General features: G+C 42.7%; 1 protein-coding gene across 1 annotated transcript in view; it reads left to right on the top strand.

Moving 5' to 3' along the window:
* Nucleotides 1–17,813, top strand: part of LOC307044364 (ras-GEF domain-containing family member 1B-A-like) — an 83,799-nt gene extending 65,986 nt beyond the window's left edge. Inside the window, exons 3-4 of the mRNA XM_079689525.1 lie at nt 12,485–12,538; nt 17,588–17,813. Of these exons, the coding sequence (XP_079545651.1) occupies nt 12,485–12,538; nt 17,588–17,653 (120 nt within the window). The 3' untranslated portion in view covers nt 17,654–17,813. The remainder of the gene's footprint in view (nt 1–12,484; nt 12,539–17,587) is intronic.
* Nucleotides 17,814–20,954: the final 3,141 nt, after the last annotated feature.

Genomic DNA, 20,954 nt, shown 5'->3' with positions numbered 1-20,954 from the left:
CCTTGCTGAACAGCTGCACCGTGTCCTCGCTCACCTGGAAGCTGGTTCATCCCCTCAGCCTCCTGCTGTTGCTTACACACCAACCGCTCCAGGTGACCATGTGCCACTCCATGCTCCACCGCCTAGTTTGGCATCTCCAGAGCGATTCTCCGGAGATTCCGGTGACTGTCGCCCTTTCATTGTTTATTGTGATCTCCATTATAAATATAACCCTGCTGCATTCCCCACTGATCACTCTAAAGTGGCCTTCATGATGAGCCACTTAACGGGGAGAGCAGCGGCCTGGGCTACGTCCGAATGGGCGAGAGATTCACCTGCCTGTAATTCTCTGGATGTATTTACAGACACTCTCACCAAGGTGTTTAATCACACGTTTCCTGGAAGGGAGGCAGCCAGAGCACTAATGCAGATTAGGCAGAGCCAGCGCAGAGTATCGGACTATGCCATTGAGTTCAGGACCCTTGCAGCAGATAGTGGCTGGAATTCATCAGCACTGCTCGACGCCTTTTTGTCTGGTCTTTCGGATTCCATTATAGACCAGTTAATACCTTTGGACCTCCCAGAAGACTTGGATTCTGTCATTGCACTGGCAGTTCGAATAGACAATAGACTGGCCGAAAGACAAAAAGAAAGGTTCAAGAATGTGGCACGTCTGCCTCGACACCAAGGGGACACACCAAGCCATTGTCCCGCCGGGAGACCTCCTGCTGATACTCTTCCTGGGAGAAGAGTGCTCCCTAGTGTCTCAGAGGAGCCCATGCAGTTGGGTCGGGCAAAGTTGACTCCGGAGGAACGTCTTCGGCGCATTCAGGAGGGCAGGTGTTTATACTGTGGGGAGCAGGGGCACCTCGTGGCTTCTTGTACGGCAAAAGATCGGGCTCATCGGGGACGAGGAGGACCCTGGTGAGCCGACTGTCATTTGGATTCCCTCCTCGTACGTTGACACAGGTACAAGTAAAAGTAGACAGACGTGTTTTAACTCAGGGGGTTCTCATAGACTCTGCTGCAGATTAAAGTTTAATGGATTGGGGGTTGGCCAAGAAGTGGAACTGTATGGTAATTCCTTTGAAGCAACCGTTAAAGGCCTCTGCTCTGGATGGTCGGTTATTGTTCACCGTTACCCATTGTACTATGCCCATTGAAATAACCGTATATGCAACACATACTGAACACATGACTTTCCATTTATTTGACTCTGCTCAGCATCCACTTATTCTTGGTTACCCATGGTTAGTCAAGCACAACCCACACATAGACTGGAGATCTGGGAGAGTTAAGGGATGGGGGGAGGACTGCAAGCATTTCTGTTTGAGAGACAATAAGACTGGTGACAACACTCCCCATGCTAGAAGGATTGAGACCCAAGCTGTTGTTCAGATGGCATGTACAGAAAAGACTGAGGCTATCCAAGTACAGGAGCAAGATTTCCCTGACAAGACCAAGGTGCCCAGTTGCTATTGGGACCTGAAGGAAGTTTTTAGTAAAGCCTGAGCCACTGCCCTGCCACCACATAGGCCTAATGACTGTGCTATAAACTTGGTACCTGGCTCCCCCATTCCCAAGGGTTGCCTCTACTCTTCCGGACCTGAAAGGGAGGTCATGAACAATTATATTGAGACCTCATTGCAGGCCGGACTCATTCGCCCTCCCTCGTCACCGGCGGGAGCGGGCTTCTTTTTCGTCGACAAAAAGGATGGATCACTCCGGCCCTGTATAGACTATAGCCCTCTGAACGCAATCACCATCAAAAATATCTACCCTCTCCCACTCATCTCCCCCGCCTTTGAACTTTTGCAAGACGCCAACATTTTCACCAAACTGGATTTAAGGAATGCTTATCATTTGGTGAGAATCAGGGAGGGGGACGAATGGAAGACTGGATTTAACACACCTAGTGGACACTATGAGTACCTAGTGATGCCTTTTGGCTTGACAAACGCACCGGCAGTGTTTCAGGCCCTCATAAATGAGGTGTTGGGGGATTTCCTGAATAAGTTTGTGTTTGTATATCTTAATGACATTTAGATTTTTTCTCCTGACAACATATCCCACCAGCAGCGTATCCGGCAAGTCCTCGACCGCCTGATACAGAACCAACTTTATTTTAAAGCAGAGAAGTGCGAGTTCCATGTCCAAACCACATCGTTCCTGAGTTTCATCATTGACCCCGGTCAAATAAAGATGGACCCTGCCAAGGTCAGATGCCTGGCCGAGTGGCCAGTTCCTGTCAACAGGAAAAAACTACAGCAGTTCCTGGGGTTTGCACATTTTTATAGACGTTTCATCAGAAATGTCAGTTCTATTGCTTCCCCGCTACATGTACTTACCTCTCCTCATGTCCCTTTTGAATGGAACTCCAAAGCTGCCAACGCTTTTCAAGGCCTAAAGGAGATGTTCACCTCTGCTCCCATCCTCACCATCCCAGATCCACTTCGACAGTTCGTGGTAGAGGTGGATGCCTCTAACCTCGGTGTGGGGGCAGTTCTCTCTCAGCGGGCTGAAAAGGATAATAAGCTCCATCCCTGCGCTTATCTCTCCCGTAAGTTGTCCCCAGTGGAAAGGAACTACGACGTGGGCAATCGTGAACTACTGGCAGTGAAACAAGCCTTGGAGGAGTGGAGACATTGGCTAGAGGGGGCCGCTCAGCCTTTCCTGGTATGGATGGACCATAAGAACCTCGAATACATAAAAAAGGCTAAGAGACTGCAGTGTTTCCCCTACCATTGTCCTGGCGGGGCGCTGCGCCCTGCCAACGGAGCCCCGCGCCCTGCCTGAAATTCAAGGTGTTTTTTTTATTTTATTATTTATTTAAAAAAAAAAGATATATATATATATATATATATATATATATATATATATATAGCACCAAATTGCAACTGAAGTAATCTATCTACGGTCACTTTTCACATGTGCTCTTTTATTAAATAAACTAAACGCCTATGTCATTTATCCAATGTGCATGTTTCAGTGTCCAATGCTTTGCGTATTCGTATTCACATTCTCCCTCCGCTCTGTTTCTGAAGGCTCCGCTCCGCTCCCCCCCCCCCGACACACACACACAAATGCACACACTCACAATCAGAGACAAGAGCGGAGGAAAGGAGAAGAACAACGAAGTGTAAAAAAAGTCAAACAAATCTGCATTATTGCCCCGGGCTCTGCTGTCTGCCCGTTTGTGTTACCGCAAGCCGTTATCGTCACGGGAGGACACACACAGCCTGCCCAGGTGGACGCGCACAAACGCGACGACGAACGTAGCGTGCGCATTCTAAAAATAGCTCACAGATGGTGAGCAGGTACCGCGGTTTTGAACTACAGTATTGAATTTGAAAGAAAACAACAATGAAACGCCAGCAGAAGAATAGTCGAATGAGTTGGCTGAATAAAAAGACAGGAGATGTGAGTTGGTTTATTCAGTAAATTAACTCAGGATGATTGGATGTTCTGTCCACCTGTTGATGTGAGGCTAATGCAGGATTTTCTAGCTTGATGCTACCGGCATTTAGCGGCAGTGACTCAACAAATTGCCTCTTAAAATGTATCGTCAGCAATGTATGACAAGCAGACTGCTTGTTTAATGTTAGACTCACACCAATAGCTCAATATGATCATAACACGATTGCTCTCATATCAGAGATCAGATGAGGTGGAGCTGCCTCCAGCAATAGAGGATGAGGCAGAGAGAAGCAGCAGCAGCACAGGGTTGCAGCAGGTATGTTATATGCTGTAGTCAGGTGATTTAAATGTATCAATGAAAGGAAGAAGTGTAGGCTACAGGAATACAGTTTGAATAAAAGTAATTAGTACAGTGTAACACTGTACTTTATTACTTTTTAATGTACAAATACTTTGTTACTGTACGATATCAATAACAATAATCCACAGCTCCTCTCTCTGCTCCAAAGGATAACAAAAATGTGGGTGCCCCGAATTTTTTTTCCGGGGGGCTATCCGAGCAGCACCCTGCCAAGGCAGTAAACCTAGGGGAAACACTGGGCTGAATTCACGCCAGGCTAGATGGACACTTTTCAGTCGTTTTGATTTTACCTTGTCATTTAGACCTGGCTCCCAGAACACCAAGCCAGATGCCTTGTCCCGTCTGTTTGACCCTGAGCCTGCTGCTAAGGAACCAGAACCCATCCTACCACTGAACCGTGTGGTAGGAGCGGTAACTTGGCAGATAGAAAAAGAGGTGCAGCAAGCAAATGTTGAGAGCCCAGCACCTAGTGAGTGTCCGCCTAATAGGCTGTTTGTTACAGTGCTCTTACTGTACAGTGCTCTTACTGTAAGAGAGAGGATATTGTGTCAGACCGGGGCCCACAGTTTGTTACTAAGTTCTGGAAAGAGAACTGCAGTCTTATTTGAGCCACCGCTAGCCTCTCCTCTGGGTATCACCCCCAGTCCAACGGACAAACGGAGAGATTAAATCAAGTGTTGGAGACATGTCTGAGGTGCTTGGTGGCTCAGAATCCCTCATCGTGGAGCAAGCATCTAATCTGGTTGGAATACGCCCACAATTCTCTTCCTACCTCTGCCACAGGTCTGACTCCCTTCCAGTGCGCCTGCGACTCCCCAGGTCCCTGCGGGTCCACGCTACATTCCACGTTGGGAAGATCAAGCCTGTCAAGGAAAGCAGTTTGGTGCCCGCAACCAAACCTCCGCCACCCCCCAGAGTTGTTGATGGTGGCCTTGTTTATACGGTCAAGAAACTGCTGGCAGTCCGAATAAGGGGACGTGGCAGGCAGTTCCTCGTTGACTGGAAAGGCTATGGAGCAGAGGATAGGATGTGGATTCCTTCTCGCTACGTTGTGGATCAGGAGTTGATCAGGGATTTCTACAGGCAACATCCTAATCTGCCTGGGCCGTCAGGAGACGTCCCTAGAGGGGGGGGTAATGTTGTGACTCGACAGATATGTTAGGTTTAGTTATGTTTTTACTCTAGTTTTGCGTTTTGATCTTGCCACTTCCTGTTTTTATTTTGAAAGTAATCTTTCCTCTCATTCCAGATCCCACATTTCCTGCCTTTGTGTGTTTCCCGCCCTTGAGATTGCTTGGCCCTGCCCTGTAGGGATGTGCATCTCCATCACTGAGGCCGATGCGATGCGCATCTCGATACGTTACCACGATACGATACATTAACGATACCTTTGAAACACCAGGCGATGCGATACGATACGATTCACCCCTGTTGCGATACAGTTCGATACGATTTGATTCAACATTATGCGATTCGGGGCGATACGATGCGATTCAACAGGATGCAAAAATAATGATACTTCAATATGGTACGACAGAGGATTTTTGTTTTATTCCTTATATGCAGCAAATCATACATTAACAAAAAAGTGCTTTACATATTTGGTACTGCACATCCCATCATGCCGTTTATTTTTTTACCTTTAAAAGCTCTCCAGAGTACAATTGTATAACACCTCACAGTTAAACAATGTAAGGATGCATTGCTCATGATTAACAATGTGCAAATAACAGCTACCATAGAGCAATGCCCATACAGCTGCCAGCCTGATGTGCTTAACACTCAGAGGCTAACTCACCATTGAGCAGAAAGCAGTGTTTTCTATCTGAACAATAAAGAAAACAAATAACCTTTCACAAACAGGTATTTCATAACTGCTTACAGTAAGGAAGACATTTAAATTATTATTGGCCGTCACAGGCTGCTGTAAGCTAAACACCTCTCTCTGACAGAACACCTCACTGAATGATTTAACTCATACGTCTCACTTTCAGGTTTCTCTTTTCAGCCGCAGACCCCACGTCGCCTCTTTATGTGCGTCGCTAAGTTCCTCGTACTACTTGTGTACTTTAAAGCGGCTCGGCATCGTTAACAATTTGCGAGTGATTTTTCAAGTTGACCGTCTGTAGTAATAGTGCCGCGCACATATACCATCAGGACGTTACTGATGGGGTGCGGCTGCGGAGTGATACTGTGTGTATGCAAGTCCGCATCTAGGACGGATCTATGTATCATGGCTGTAGACCTGTTAAGTAATAAAGATACCTCATACAAAGGTCTACGGATACCTTATTACTCTCCATGACCTGCGGTCAACTATATAGCATAAATGACTATTACACCGTCTTTCTTGAACAATCCGAAGTGTTGCCAAACGTTTGATTTGTAGGTATTTTTCGCTGCGCTGTGTTTCTCTTTCTCCTCAACTTCCGTGTGTGTTGATAACTGAGACTCTCGTTCTCCGTAGTGGCGAAGCAAATATCAAAGATCGTCTCTGCTGAACGTTGACAAGATAAGGGGATTTTATATGAATGAATCGGTTTTTTACCGATGCAAAGACGCTACGCAATCGATGCATCGCGAGTTCAACCCAAACTGTAGCCGATGTGCACTCTTTCAACCGGTGCACTCGCATCTTGAACGTTTATGCCGGTGCACCGATGCGAATCGGTGAATCTTAACATCTCTACTGCCCTGATTGTTTTCACCTGTGCCCATCCCCCTCACCTATATATAGCCCTGGTGTTTCTTTGTTCCTTTGACAGTTCGTTATGTTTCATGTCGTGAGAACCTGGGCCTTTTTGACTTCTGATACCTACCTTGAGATTTAGACCTTTTGCCAAGTGAGTTTTTGTGTTGCTGTACAACTTAGCTTTGGCTATTTAACTACTTTCTATTTTTTGAAAGTACGATTTAAGTTTTGTTATTAAAGAACATTCTATTTTTGGACAACTGTCTTCGAGTCCTGCTTTTGGGTCCTACGTCCTGTGTCTCGGTCCATAACAAGTGCTCAATACAGTGCAGCTAGAACCAACCTGAAGAGAGGCATCAGGGATGTCTCAATGCAGTAGAGACGGACACAACAACCTCACAAGCATCCAACAGTCACACCCTCACTGTGCAGGAGTTATCTGACCTAGGATTTTCCCCAAACATCTGCCAATGGATTAAGGACTTCCTAACTAACCGACCCCAGACAGTGAGGGTGGAGGAGACACCTCTCCTCCACCCTCACACTCAGCACCGGTTCACCAAAAGGCTGTGTGCTTAGCCCCATGCTGTACTCCCTGTACACCTATGACTGTGCCCCCACTCACCCCACCAACACCATCGTCAAGTTCGCGGACGACACAACTGTGGTTAGACTGATCACAAGAGGAGATGAGTCAGCCTACAGAAATCCAGAGACTGGCAGTGTGGTGTTCAGATAATAACCTTGTTCTGAACTCCATAAAAACAAAATAACTCATTATAGACTTCAGGAAAAACAGCACAACACCAGATCCACTGTACATCAACGGCAACTGTGTGGAAAGGGTTCCCGTCTTCAGTTTCCTCGGCACACACATTGCTGAAGATCTATCCTGGTCTATCAACACCACAACATCTGTAAAAAAGGCCCAGCAGCGACTCCACTTCCTGAGGATCCTCAGGAAAAACAACCTGGAGGAGAAGCTTCTGGTGTCTTTTTACCGCTGCTCCATAGAGAGTGTGCTGGCATATTGCCTAACCGCGTGGTGTGCCAGCTGCTCAGAAAAGGACAGGAAATCCCTTCAGAGGGTCATCAACAGCCCAGAAGGTCATCGGTAAGACTGTCACGATAATTAATTTTGTTGGACGATACATTTTCCTGGAAGTTATTGCGATAAACGATAATATTGTCGACCGTTGTAAGACCATTTTAGACCACTGAAATAATGATAATATATAATAATTCAAGTACAACCTTTCAAAGAGAACCTTTTATTGAACATTGCAAATTAAATGTGAAATAATATTGAAATATATAAATGATATATAATAAAAACAAATAAATTAAAATTAAAAATTAAAAATTAAATAAATCACACACAACCAAAACAATACATTAAATAGACTCAGGCTTGAAAACAGAGCTCTTGTGGCCACAACAGGCAATTGCATTTGAAAATGCAGTAATAAAAAAAAAAGTAAAATAAATAAAGTAACAGTATACATATATATATATATTATATATATATAAATAAATAAATATAAGCACACAAGCAAAAAAAACTCCTTAAAACAAAATTCAAGTGTTCACTGTCCATACAAAGACCCAGATGCCTCAATAGGCCATATCCAAATCTATAAATCAAAGATTCCGAGCAAGGAACACCAACATGTTTACCTTGTGGGGCTTAAGGCAGGATCTCTCTGGGGTAGCAATGTTGCCAGCTGTGCTGAACATTCTCTCTGAGCTAGTGCTTGTTGCACAAATGCACATGTATTTTTTTGCTAACTTGGCCATTAAAGGAAATCTCCTCTGATTATCACGCCACCACATCAAGGGATCGGATGATGCATCAACTGCTTCTTCCTGGAGGAACTTTGTCAGCTCTAAATCAACAAGTACTCTTTTTGGGAGCGCATCCTGGGGCTGACTTGTGGTTAATTGGGCTTTTCTGTTCTGTAGAAGGTCACTCAGCCTCTTCTTCCTGGCAGGTGCTGGTGGAGGTTCATCATTTCCTCCTGCAGCTTTACTGCAGCTCTCTTCGCTGCTGGCACCTTCTCTGCTTCCTTGTTGCTCTTTCATGTCCAGTAGCTCTTGCACAAGCTGTTGCCTGACATCATCCAAGCCTTCTGCATCCTCCATTCTACCACGATACCTCGGATCCAAGACGGTGGCCTTGGTCAACAAGAGCTGGATGTTTAGTGGGCTGTATTTCTGTGCCAATACCCTGCACATGTTGCTCTTTATGTTTTCTGTGAGTTCAGTATCACCGGGGCCTGGTGATAAAAGTTCACCTTTTAGTAGTTCCAACACAGGCTTAACTGAGGACACTGTTAAAAAAAATTCCGCTGATAGCACATCTGTGAAATCAGCCACTGGCTTCATTGCTGCATTTATGGATTCTAACACAGAAACATTTTGCCAGATTGGGATCAGGTGGCCATGTTTTCGATCCTCAACGAGGACACGTCTTATGGCTGGGAGTTGCTCCAGCACCCTCTCTATCATCTTTTGCTTTGTTCCCCATCGTGTGGCGACATCCTGTGGGAAAGATAACATGTTATTTTTCATTAGTCTAAATCAACATAATTAAATAAATACTACTTTTCCCATTTCCATTATTTATCACAAATAATTGTACATGTTATTATAATGTAACCAACGATCTAATACATGCTAATGAAAGAACATTACAGGTCCATATGTAAGTCACAAATTAAAAATAAGAACTCTTTATTTAATCTTAAATGAACCTTTAACATATTTTTTGTTGAATATTAACACAACTATCAATGATTTATCCATCACTCACCAGTATTAGACTGTGTTGGGGGAGATTGGCTTCATTCTGTGCCTTTCTCAGGACTCTCTTCTTTAGCCAGCTGAGGTTGAAGGTGTTTACAAGATTCCTACACACTCCCATGGCACGTGCTGTGCGATCCTTGTCACTGTCCAAACCATGAGCCACAGCCAAATGGAGGTTGTGGCCAAAGCAGTTGAGCCATGGCCATCCGAGTTGGCGTATTGCAGCCACAATGTTAGCACCATTGTCTGTGGTTATACAGGCAAGTTTGCTCTCCTCCAGTGCCCAGTCTGCTAAAGCAGACTGCAGGTTTTCTGCAAGTATGTTAGCAGTGTGGTTGTCCGGTATGTACCTGGTCTCTAAACACTTCGACTGCAGAGTCCAGTCATCTGTAATGTAATGCACGGTTAAGCTCATGTATGGTGTCATATTAGAGCTTGACCACATATCGGTAGTTGCAGAGTAAAAAGAGATGTCTTTTAACTCTTTCAGAACTTTGTCTTTCACCTGGTTGTATAGACTTGGAATGGCAGTTTGGGAGATAAAGGTTTTTTTCGGCAGTTCGTACTGCTTGTCAAAGGTTTGCAACATTTCTTGAAATGCTTTTTTTTCAACTATGTTAAATGGCTGCATCTCTTTGGCTATGAAGCGGCTTACGCTGTCTGTGAGCGTGAGCCATTTTGTGCTATGTCGTTTGTATTTGCATTGAAGGGCAAATGCATCGGTTATTGCAGACTGTCGGGAAGGTGGGGGCTCTCCATCTCCAGCTGCCGTCTTTGCTCCCAGCTGGGAAAACGGAATGGGGTGGTTGTGTTTCAAGTGCAGTTTGAGATTTGTGGTATTGCTAGCTTTTGTCGCTACCTTTTTCAAACAAATGTGACACACCGGCTCATTAATATCCGTAGGTTGGCCTCGTTCATTTGGTTTGAATCCGAAATACTCCCACACCGGAGATGTGGAATTAGGTTTTGTAACCAATTCCATTTCTATTTAAATTCCCCTTGAGTAAGTCACACGTTGTCTCCTGCTTGTCTCGCTATATTATTAATGTGGATGCTAGATCATGCTGCTACACTGCTGCACGTGCACGTGGAGTGTCTGACTCCTGACCTGGCTCTGTGTGTGAGCCCCGCCCCTCACAGCTCGCCAGGCCGGCAGACACAACACGAACGCGCGTGGCCGGCAGCCACAGCGTGCCTGGCGAAAATTCTGTTCACATCCTTATGTAAACGCCAATTTATCGAGCTCAGAAAAGTTATCGAGTCCCTTTTTATTTATCGCGCGATAAGTCAATTTATCGACTATCGCGACAGGCCTAGTCATCGGCTGCTCACTGCCTTCTCTGGAGGAACTCTTCAGCCAACGTTGCCTCAACAGAGCAGGCAAAATAATTGCAGACTCTTCACACCCTTGACACTTCCTGTTTGCTCTTCTCCGGTAGACACTACAGGTCAATTCAATCAAGGACAAACCGACTGAAAAACAGTTTCTACCCAAGAGCCATACGAGAACTGAACACTGTCAAACGCTGAACTGAACAGTTACAACTTGCAACTGCACTACTTTTTAATAGTTTTATTAACTTATTAACTGATCGACATCAGAGATGCAAAATATCATCCCTGTGTTTTTTATATTGTAAACTGTATATAAATTATGTGTGGGCATATATGCATGTCGGTATGGATGTGTGAGCATATGTTTGTGTGTGTATATGTTTATATAAATATATATTTATTCGTTTTATGTGGAAATGCACTGTGAGGATTGCTTTTTTAAATTTCGTTGTACCTGGTGCGGTGACAATAAAGGAATTCTATTCTATTCTAGGGTAAGGGTTAGTTCAGTATATTGCCCGCCAATCTTTTCTTGGTGCATTTCCCTAAGTGGACCTCCGAGTACTGATATGACAATTTTAGTAATTTTTTGAGTAGAAGTTGCTTTTTCAAGGGCAGATTTGTGTAATTTAAAAGTACTTGGACTTGCTTGTTTTATTGCTACACCACCCTGCTTCATCACTTCTATGGTAATCAGAATCCTCAGATGGCATCTTCATACTTCAACACGTATATGAGCAACATAAAGCCATTGTCAATATTACAGAAAAGGGCAGTACGAATAATTCATAAAGCTGACTCAAGAGAACACACCAACAGACTGTTTTTTAAGTCAAGACTCTTGAAACTCAAAGACATAGCTGAGCTGCAGACATTATCAGTAATGCACAGGGCAAAAAGCAGAATGTTACCAGCATATTTACAACAGTTGTTTGTTTTTGGATCAGACAAGGAAGACCACAGAAGGAAATAAAATTTTAAGCATCCATATGCAAGGACTACTCTTAAACAAATGTGTATTGCGGTGGTTGGTGTACAATTGTGGAATTCTCAACAAAAGTATCTAAAGAATTGTATTTGTATTTATCAGTTAAAGAAGTTGTATAAATTAAGAAAGATGGGACTATATGAAGCAGAATGTGAATAAGTCTATGTACTCTGATCCTTCATGTTTTTGATGTGATGTCTCCTCTGTATTTGCGGGTCCCATTGCCATTGTTATTGTTATTATTGTTATTATTATCATCATGCGTCACTTTCCACCTTCTTCTCCAGTAGGACTCAGATGAGGGTGTTGCACTTTTCTTTCTCTTTTCCTTATACATGTGATGTTTTGGTGTTGTTTTGTTTCTTTTCGTTAACCGTCAAGTGGGAAATAAGTTAAAAAAATGTGTGTGTTTCTCTTAGTATCCTAAGATACTGTTATGTTTGGCTGTGAAAAAAAAAAAAAATTATTATTATGAAGAGCAGTCCATCTATTTGTATTTATTTTGTTTTTTTTAGAAAGGGGCAGGTCAAATAAGATTTTATTCTTCTCCCTGCTCCTTTTCGCTCAATGGTAGAGTCATGTTTTGTAGCAATTATTGTACATTTGGTTTTGAGTACCATGAGTGGGACAAATAAAAATTTAATTAAATTAAATAAACATAATGTGTTCAATGACCAACCCTAGGTCAAGTTTAACAGCTATAAATTGGCTGTTTGAAGGTAACACAAGCATGCTGAGGCTACTTTCCATGGAGAATCAATAACTGTTTGATTTCCCTGTCTCGTTGCATAAAATGAGCACAATATGCTTAATGTGTGAGAGGTGTTGCTAATCAATACCAAAGATCCATGGTTTCTTAAAATGTTTCTGTGCATATATGAAATAACCTTCTCTTTCCTCCTTTCAGCCAACAATCTTTGGGACTTGTACCAATGAGAGAACACGGTTTGACAACAGACTGGTAAGACACCTCAATCTAAACTTTTTAACTGAATAAGTACGCTCGCAAACAAGGACATTTGGGTTTTGAGGGTTAACGGGTGAAGTTGTGTTATAATTGAATAACAGGAAGTAAAGGGAATTTAATTCCTTAAAATTCCCAAGGATAACATTTCTCAAAGCAGCAACAGATGCCTGTGTGGGTCTGTTTTTTCAGAGCTATTTACCCTTTAAATATGGTGGAATCTTACATTTTTGTTCATATTAATACCTTTTTTAAATAATGTCCACCATTCAAGCATTTCCCTGCATGGCAGATGGTAATAATCTTTTCTCTTTTGACGATAACATTTTTTGGAGGAACACAAAGACTTCCTTGGTCTCTGTATAATGCAAATGGAAATTGCAGATGCCACAAAAAGCCAATTAACCAGCAAAAAAGAAAATGATTAAGCTGCCCGGTTGTTTTCCTGGCTAGATCTATCTGAGGAGGGGAGTCTGTGGTGAGGTTCTGCCAACTGGCACACAGCTTATTTAATTACTTAGCCCTGCGGCACCAAATGAATACGGCAGATTTATGGATTTTTCCATTTCCCATTTATCAGAAAACAATAAAAGCGTCCCTTTATGCTCTGTCTCCAAAGCACTGCTGGTCCCCGTGACCAATAAGCAGGATGCTCTGTCTTTTTTCCCAGTCTGGTCTCAGTAATGGACTGCAGCAGGTGGGTGGGCGGTCCTGTGTTCATTCTCAGGTACAATATGTATTGGAGAGCCTGATCATGAAAGACTTGTTGAAACCCTTTGAGAGTGCGAAGAGCCAAAACTGGTCCAAGCCAGGCTGGATTATTTATGTTTGTGTCACAATGTGTGTCTAATTGTGTGCCCTTGACTCCTGATCTGTGACGTAGTTAAAGCAAATACATAGATAGTTGGTTGGTTGGTTGTTTGGTTGGATTGATGGATTGAAATGGCTTTTAAAGAGGCCAAAATATCCCTGTTGTTCATCACCCCACTCAGGATACACGCACCCATTGGGGGTCCAAAATCAGAGTTGTAAGGGTTCATCAATCAATCAACCAATCAACCAATCAATCAATCAATCAATCAATCAATCAATCAATCAATCAATCAATGTTTATTTATATAGCCCAATATCACAAATGTTACATTTGTCTCAGTGAACTTCACAGTTTGTACAGAATATCAGTATGACAATATTTTAGGTTCATGTGCTAATGCTAATGAGAACCACCACATGAGATAATGAAAGGCTTTCTTCATAGCTGGTTTAAGTCTAGCGTATAATCCACTCAGACTTCATTTCCCTCTTCCTAAAGAGCTGTGAGGTTAGATGAGCTTTCTCTTCCTCTCTTATGGAAATTTCTTATGCATTTGCATTGGCCTCAAACGTGTGTAACCACAGGTGAAACAGGGGCAGGCGCTGCCCGGGGATTATGTTAACATTATGCATGCTGAACAATAGCACCCTCAGTGGGAGATACAGACCGAGAAGACATCCGCCATAATATCACCAAAGGCGGCTTAACTCTCATGCATCGGGAGGCTTTGCAGGATTATTCTAATAATAAAGGCAGAATTGTTCCTAAATCCTAAGTGATTTCTTCACCCTTATGGACATTTTACTCACCATTGTATAGTGGATACATTGAGCATGCAGCTACGTTTAACTCTGACCATGAACCTCTATCACCGAAGGTTTAACTGGGATGAGCACTATCCATTTCTAAATAGATACAAATATGACAAGATTTGGTGCAACTGTAATTTAATTGATGAGTGCTTTAATTCAATGGCAGATAATTCAGTGCAGTAATTTGTATACAGTTTTAATTAAAGATGAGAAAAACAGATGACCAAAACAGCACCAAATGGCTAATAATGGATCGGGAGCCTTTGCCCATTAAAAAGGATTGGTATCCCATGACAACCAAAGCAGGATGCTCACTGAGAAAGCAAATACTGTGAATTTAAATGAATGTTAAGCTGATTGAAAATCTCTTTGTTTGTGCAGTTCTCTGCTAATAATACCAAATAATTTTAGGAGTAATGTAGTTCTTACATATTTCAGTAACAATTCATATAACAAGCTCCAAAATAATTAACTTAATGTATCTTAATCCCTACACAGACATTATTGTAGAAGGAATTTGGAAACGGGTTTTGGAAGGAGCTGCATGCTAGAAGTAATATTCCCGGACATACTGCTGGCTAAATGGTTAAACTACTGTTAGTCAATATATAGTTAGAGTAAAAAACTCCATCAAATATCACCTCGTTGTCATTTTAGCCTTTATGTTTATGTACAGATTCAACAAATGTGACACTGAATTGATAAATTATGCTAGATGTACAAGGAAGATGGACAGACTAGCTGTTGCTATATGCACATTTATGAGGTAGGATTTATCCTTTTGCTAATTAAGGAGTACCAGATGTACTAAAACATGGACGTTGGACATGGACAGGCTAGCTGTTTACTCCTGCTTGTAGTCTTTATGCTAAGGTAATGCTGCCATTAAGTTGACCTTAGCTGCTGTGGAGTACATTAGGATGCTGCTAATTGCTGAAAGCTAATTTGAGGAATTAATCTTGGTATGTGTGACTGTGCGGCCAATGTTCTGCCAAAATGTTTTTCACTCGTACTTCATTTTAGCATTTGGCCTTTCCCCTTTTGTTAATGTCACAGACCTAGAGCATCCGTTACGTGACACCTAAACTATGCTGAGAAAGCTAGGATAAGTACGTGATGCATGAATGATGTGTGTTTAACTCTAAAGTCCAGGATGGTTGCATAAGCCTGGTGTAAGGTCACTGGTTATGTTAACGTGTTTCTCATAGAAAGCAGAAGTGATCTCCTTCAGAGGCCTGATGTTCCTCCAACATCAGCAGCCCTCTGCTGGGAACATGGATGTGGGCAAAAACAACAGTGCTGCATTTTTCCTCCTTGTCAATTTGTGGAAGTTTCACATAGTTGGCAGCTGGAATTAGCGATCAACTTAATTCAAGTATGGTGTATGTTATCTAAAGGGATGCAATCGTGACACAATCTGGTCCTGCATTAATCAAGAAGTCATGGTTACAACAGGCAAACACACTATGTGTTTACATGCACCCAAATAAAGAGGTCACAATTCATCAGTAACTCTAAATGTCATGATTTGTACTTGTTACTCTTTAGTTGTGTCTGTCAAACCTGATAAACAGCATAGACAAAGACAGCTGTCTATAAAATACAAGACAGAATGCTGTTTTTTGAAACCGCACTGACATTTGAGTTGGACATGTAATCCTGTTAGTCTACATGTGATGAGTGCCATTTGGAGGCCGGATCATTCCAAAGCCCCATACATTACCATGAGTAATGACATTTTAACATGGGTGGTCCCTCAGGGAATTAAACTCCTGACCCAGGCTAAGTTGGGAGCAGGGTTCCACATGGCCCTGTTGAATATTATTTTGATGGCAGATGTTCACAAATATGGTGTGATGTCATCTGGTTTGGTTCAGAGTGCAACATGCGGACATTCAATAAATGAATTATTAATGAGAATGGCACTACCTATAGCCTACTGATGTTTCCAGCAGATACAATCGTGTGAGATACAACAGTGAGACAATTCAAGCTAAACCAGAACTTGTCTAGGGGTCAATAAAGAAATGTAAGATTTTTTTATTGAACAGTTTTGCCAAGAAAAATTCAGAAAGGCTTAGCTTTTCACTCTCCTCCTCTATTCATTACTCCTCCTTGTGACTCTTGGCCTCTATCGTTTAAAAAAGGTTTATTATCTCATCTTTTTAAAATGATGAGTTGCATTACCTTCCGCTCTATTTTTACCCTTGTTTCAGGGTGGCGGCCATGAGTGGCGACCTGCATTGCTACATGGCAACAAATTGGAATAAAATGGACATGGTTCTTCTTATTCCTGGCTTAAGAAACAACAGAAAATCGATGTACCTCATCTTCACAAGGCAATGTTGTATGCTAAACATGTTATAAATGTGTCTGTTGGTTAGCAGTTGTGGTTAGCAGTTTTACTTGTGGCGTTTCAGCTGTAAAGATCTGCATACAACTCGTCTTTCTTGTAAGCAAGGATTTGTATGTTGCTCACAAAACCATTACTAATCACTTTTAAAATAATATCACAGTTATGCTGGAACAAGACTCATGCTTGGTAAGGTTAAAGGTCACATGTCATGGCCATTTCCACTGATCATAATTCCATTGTTGAGGTATACTAAAATAGAAAAATACTGTGCAATTTTCCAAACTCGCGTTGGTTTCGCATACAGCATCTCTGTAAAGTATGTGTCTTCAGCAGTATTCACTTTCTCCACTAAACGGCTCGCTGCAGCTCCCCCCCCCCCCCCCCCCCCCTCCTCCGTGATTTCCTTCTTTAGCGATACACAGCCAAACAAAGCCAAACTCAACCTGAACACACACAAAGTCACAGCCGAAATAAGAACAATAAGTGTGGCTTGATATTGAGTAAGAAAAAGGTTTATAGGTTGATAAACGCCGTGAGAATGGGTCTGCAGAGAGAATTTTGCGCGATCCCAACTGTCTGTTATGAGCCTGTAGCCAGGGAGGAGAGATCAGCAGGGCTGCCTGCACTGAGTGTGTGTGTGGATTGGTCAATTTGGACCAATCAGCGGGGGCTTAAGATAACGGCTCCGCGGACGTAACGTAAAGACTCCACGGATTGGCCAATTTAGTTCCAGGTACGTGCTTTCGTAAGCACTTACCTGGAAGAATCAAATGGATAATGACGTCATGATGAAGTTTCACCAACGAGGCGTTTTGGAGAGGTATTTTCTGTTTTAGAGTTTTACTCGCTACAGGGTGTACTTTGAGGTTTTTGACTCTGCACACCTTTTACATGCAGAAAAACCTTCATAACACACAAGGGGACAGGTAATAACCGGAAAAGCATGACATGTGACCTTTAAGGGAAACATCATGGTTTGGGTTATAAAGACTACTTTGTTAAGGTTACAGGACCCTCGTCGTTATGGTTACAATAATTGTCAAGTTTCCTCTGTTTTTGTGCAGATTCCCCACTTGAAAAGGGACTTGAGGCATCTACTGGACTTTGAGAACAGGATTCCACTCCAATGACACAGCTTTTCTTTTCAGACTTTTTATTTAGCAGTTCACTTAAATGTCTTTGCTGACTGCGTCCTTTTATGCAGGTGAAAAACCTTTGAAAACAAGAAAGATTCCTTTTAGAACTTTGTAAGCTATACAAAATAAATAAAGCATGTAAACATGTAAATAAAGCATGTAAACAATAAATTTGTTTGGCAAATGCTGCCTTAATTATGACTATGTTACACATTGGTTCAGCAGACTAAGCACAGAAATATTCATTTTAAACATAAAACGTTTCTTTAAACCCAAGCTCTTTTAAAATCTCAGCAGATTTAATTAACTGGATTTTACCAGAAATGTTCTTAACAAATCAAATTATTTTTAAACAAGAAAAGATTGTTTCCTCCTTTATAGACCCTCCAGAAAAACGCGGGCAAAAATCCTTGATTATGCGGGCTAAATTCCTTGATTATGCGATTAAACATTCGGGGTTTTTATGTGATTTTATGCGTTGAAATTGCGGGAAGTTTCGAAATATGCGGAAAGTTGCGAAATATGCTAAATATGCGGGGGAAAAGAATAACAATTTTTTTAAAATATTGGGCTGTCTTATTTATTCTCTCTCACACACAACCTGCCACTAACATTAAACCCCTTTACTATTCAATTAAACAAATTCAATGTTTATTTATTGTAAAAGCAATTGGGCTATTTTAATCTCACACACACACACACACACACACACACACACACACACACACACACACACACACACACACACACACACACACACACACACACACACACACACACACACACACACACACACACACACACACACACACACACACACACACACACACACACACACACACACACATTTCTCCGCCTCATTCTGTTTTCATTTACTCGTTCGTTATCTGACCAGCTTCAATCTTGTAGGCTACTCACTTCGTTTCTTGTAGCCCTCGAAAGGGTTTTGGAGGTTGATGCCTCGGTGAACGTGAGTTGTTTGGCTTTCTTGTCCGCAGCAGCAGAAAGCATTTTCGAATGTTTGAATGAATCAAAGTGGGTCGTCACCGTCGATTTTCTCTTATGCTCCAACACACAGTTGTACGGGGTGCAGAATAGTTTCCCCCCACTTTTTGCCCGGTCTTTAGTAGAAATGTTCGTCGGTAAATGAGATGGATTAGATTTTTTCATCTTGGTGTTTTCACTATCGTGTGAGCTCCACACGTTCACTCTATACAGTGTTGTTTACATTCTGTGATGCGCGAGCTGATGACTTCACGTCAAGACGAGTTCACTTTTTTTCTTCTCAACTTTGTGTGGAAAAATGCGGGGATTATGCGGCCTTTTGATAAATATGCAGCCTTTTAAAAATCTGCACCATTTTGCTGATTATGCGGTAAATTCTGCGATCGCAGAATCGCGTTTTTCCGGAGGGTCTACCTTCGGGTCTTCAATTAAACAAGATTTCACTATCAATGCTTCTAATAAATCAAATGAATTCTTTAAAACAAGAAAGATTATTTTGTCCCATTTTAGCAGGAATCTTCAGTGGATTAAATTAACAGGATTTTATTAGAAAAGTGTTTAGTAAATCAAAATGAATACTTTTTAAGAATAAATATTTTCCTTATTTTACCTATCCTTCTGACGATAAATAACAGAGCGTCCAAGCTCAGAATGTTCCGCACAATTAGCGCACCACATTGAGGGAGTGTGGTCGTCTTTCAACCAGAAGGTTGTGGGTTCGATCCCAGCCCATGCAGTCAACATTTCGATGTATCCTTGGGCAAGAGAAAAGAGAAAATAAAAAGACTCAACCCTGAGTTGCTCCCGATGGCATGGCCAACGGTGTGTGAATGTGTGTGAATGTGTGTGAATGTGTGTGAATGTGTGTGAATGTGTGTGAATGTGTGTGAATGTTAGGTCCTAGAGTAAGGTACACTGCTCTGTATGAATGGGTGTGAATGGGTGAATGAGATGTAGTATGTAAAGCGCTTTGAGGGGTCTTAAAGACTGGATAAAGTGCTATATAAGTACACCCCATTTACCATTTACTTTATCCGCTATGTCACCCCAAATACTCTCCTCCTGGGCCGAGGATCTCAAAGCGGGAACTTCAGGACCTTCGACTTCTCAAGCTATCCCTACAAGAGACTCAGAGCAATGCAAGAAGAGGTAGCCAAACTCCGGCAGAACTGGAGCCAGCTAGCTGGTCCGAACCTCTTTGTCAGGAACAAATGGTACACTTCACAGAGAAATGTCACTGTTGGAGACTGTGACGAAGGTAACTTCGGGGAAGTCAAACCGGTTGACTGACTGGTTGTCCTGAAGCCAAGACTGTTAAGACACTGTGCTTCCGGGGGAGAGGGGGAAGGAAATGTGACGAAGGTAACTTTGTCACTGTGCATACATTTGTATACAATTGTATACTATTGATTGATGTAGTGTTTATTGTATTTTATGTTGAAATGTGTTCCCCTTTCCCCATGTCTGTTGCCGTTGATTGTGTGCACCTGGTGCCCTGTGTTGTCTCCTCCCCCCACCTGTGTCTAATTGCTCCCCCCTCACCTGTGTCCTGTTGGGTTGATTGGGTTGTGCATTTAGGCTCTGGGGTTTTTCTGTTTGAGGAAGGGTGTGTGAGATCAGTGTGGCTGGTGACTGTGCTCACAGCAGCAGCAGGATTGAGGCTGTGTGTCATGTTTTCATGATTTAATAAATGCCCACACTGGGTTGTATTTTGGACGTTATGCCTCTGCCTCCTTGCTTGGTCGGGCCGCTCAATTGTCAGCTTCACAATTGGTGTCAGAAGTGGGATTGACCAAGTGAGGAGGTGAAAATGATGGAGGGGAATAACCGCCAGAGGAAGAGGGAACTGCAGCAAGCGGCCGCTGAGAAGCTGGAGAAGGTGAACAGCAGCCTACAGCGTCACCTGCAGCGCAGCGCGGAGGAGAAGGAGGAGCGCGAGAGGGAGCTCCTCAGCATGAAGAAGCAGATAGCCACTCTGATGCAGCGGCTCCGGGCGGACCCCGCTCAGCTGGAGAGGTTGCAGTCCATGCTCTCAGAGAGGAACGGAGGGATACAGGACCTCAGGAGGAAATCTCTGTCAGAGCGTCAGAGAGTTTTGGAGCTGGAGAGGAAGCTCTACTCAACTGAACGGCTGCTCAAACAGACTCAGAGTGACAAGATCAAACTGCAGATCAGAGTAGGGGAGCTGCAACACAAGTATGAACCCAAAGAAGCAAAAAAGGATCGGATCCCGAAGAGGAAGAAAGAGAAGCTTCCTTTCGACATCACGGCACCCTCTGAGGAAACCACG

This window comes from Notothenia rossii (assembly GCF_949606895.1).
Source record: "Notothenia rossii genome assembly, chromosome: 6".
In the NCBI taxonomy this organism is placed as follows: domain Eukaryota; kingdom Metazoa; phylum Chordata; class Actinopteri; order Perciformes; family Nototheniidae; genus Notothenia; species Notothenia rossii.
The sequence above is the reverse complement of the archived record's forward strand: the minus strand, read 5'-3'. Positions and strand labels throughout refer to the sequence as shown.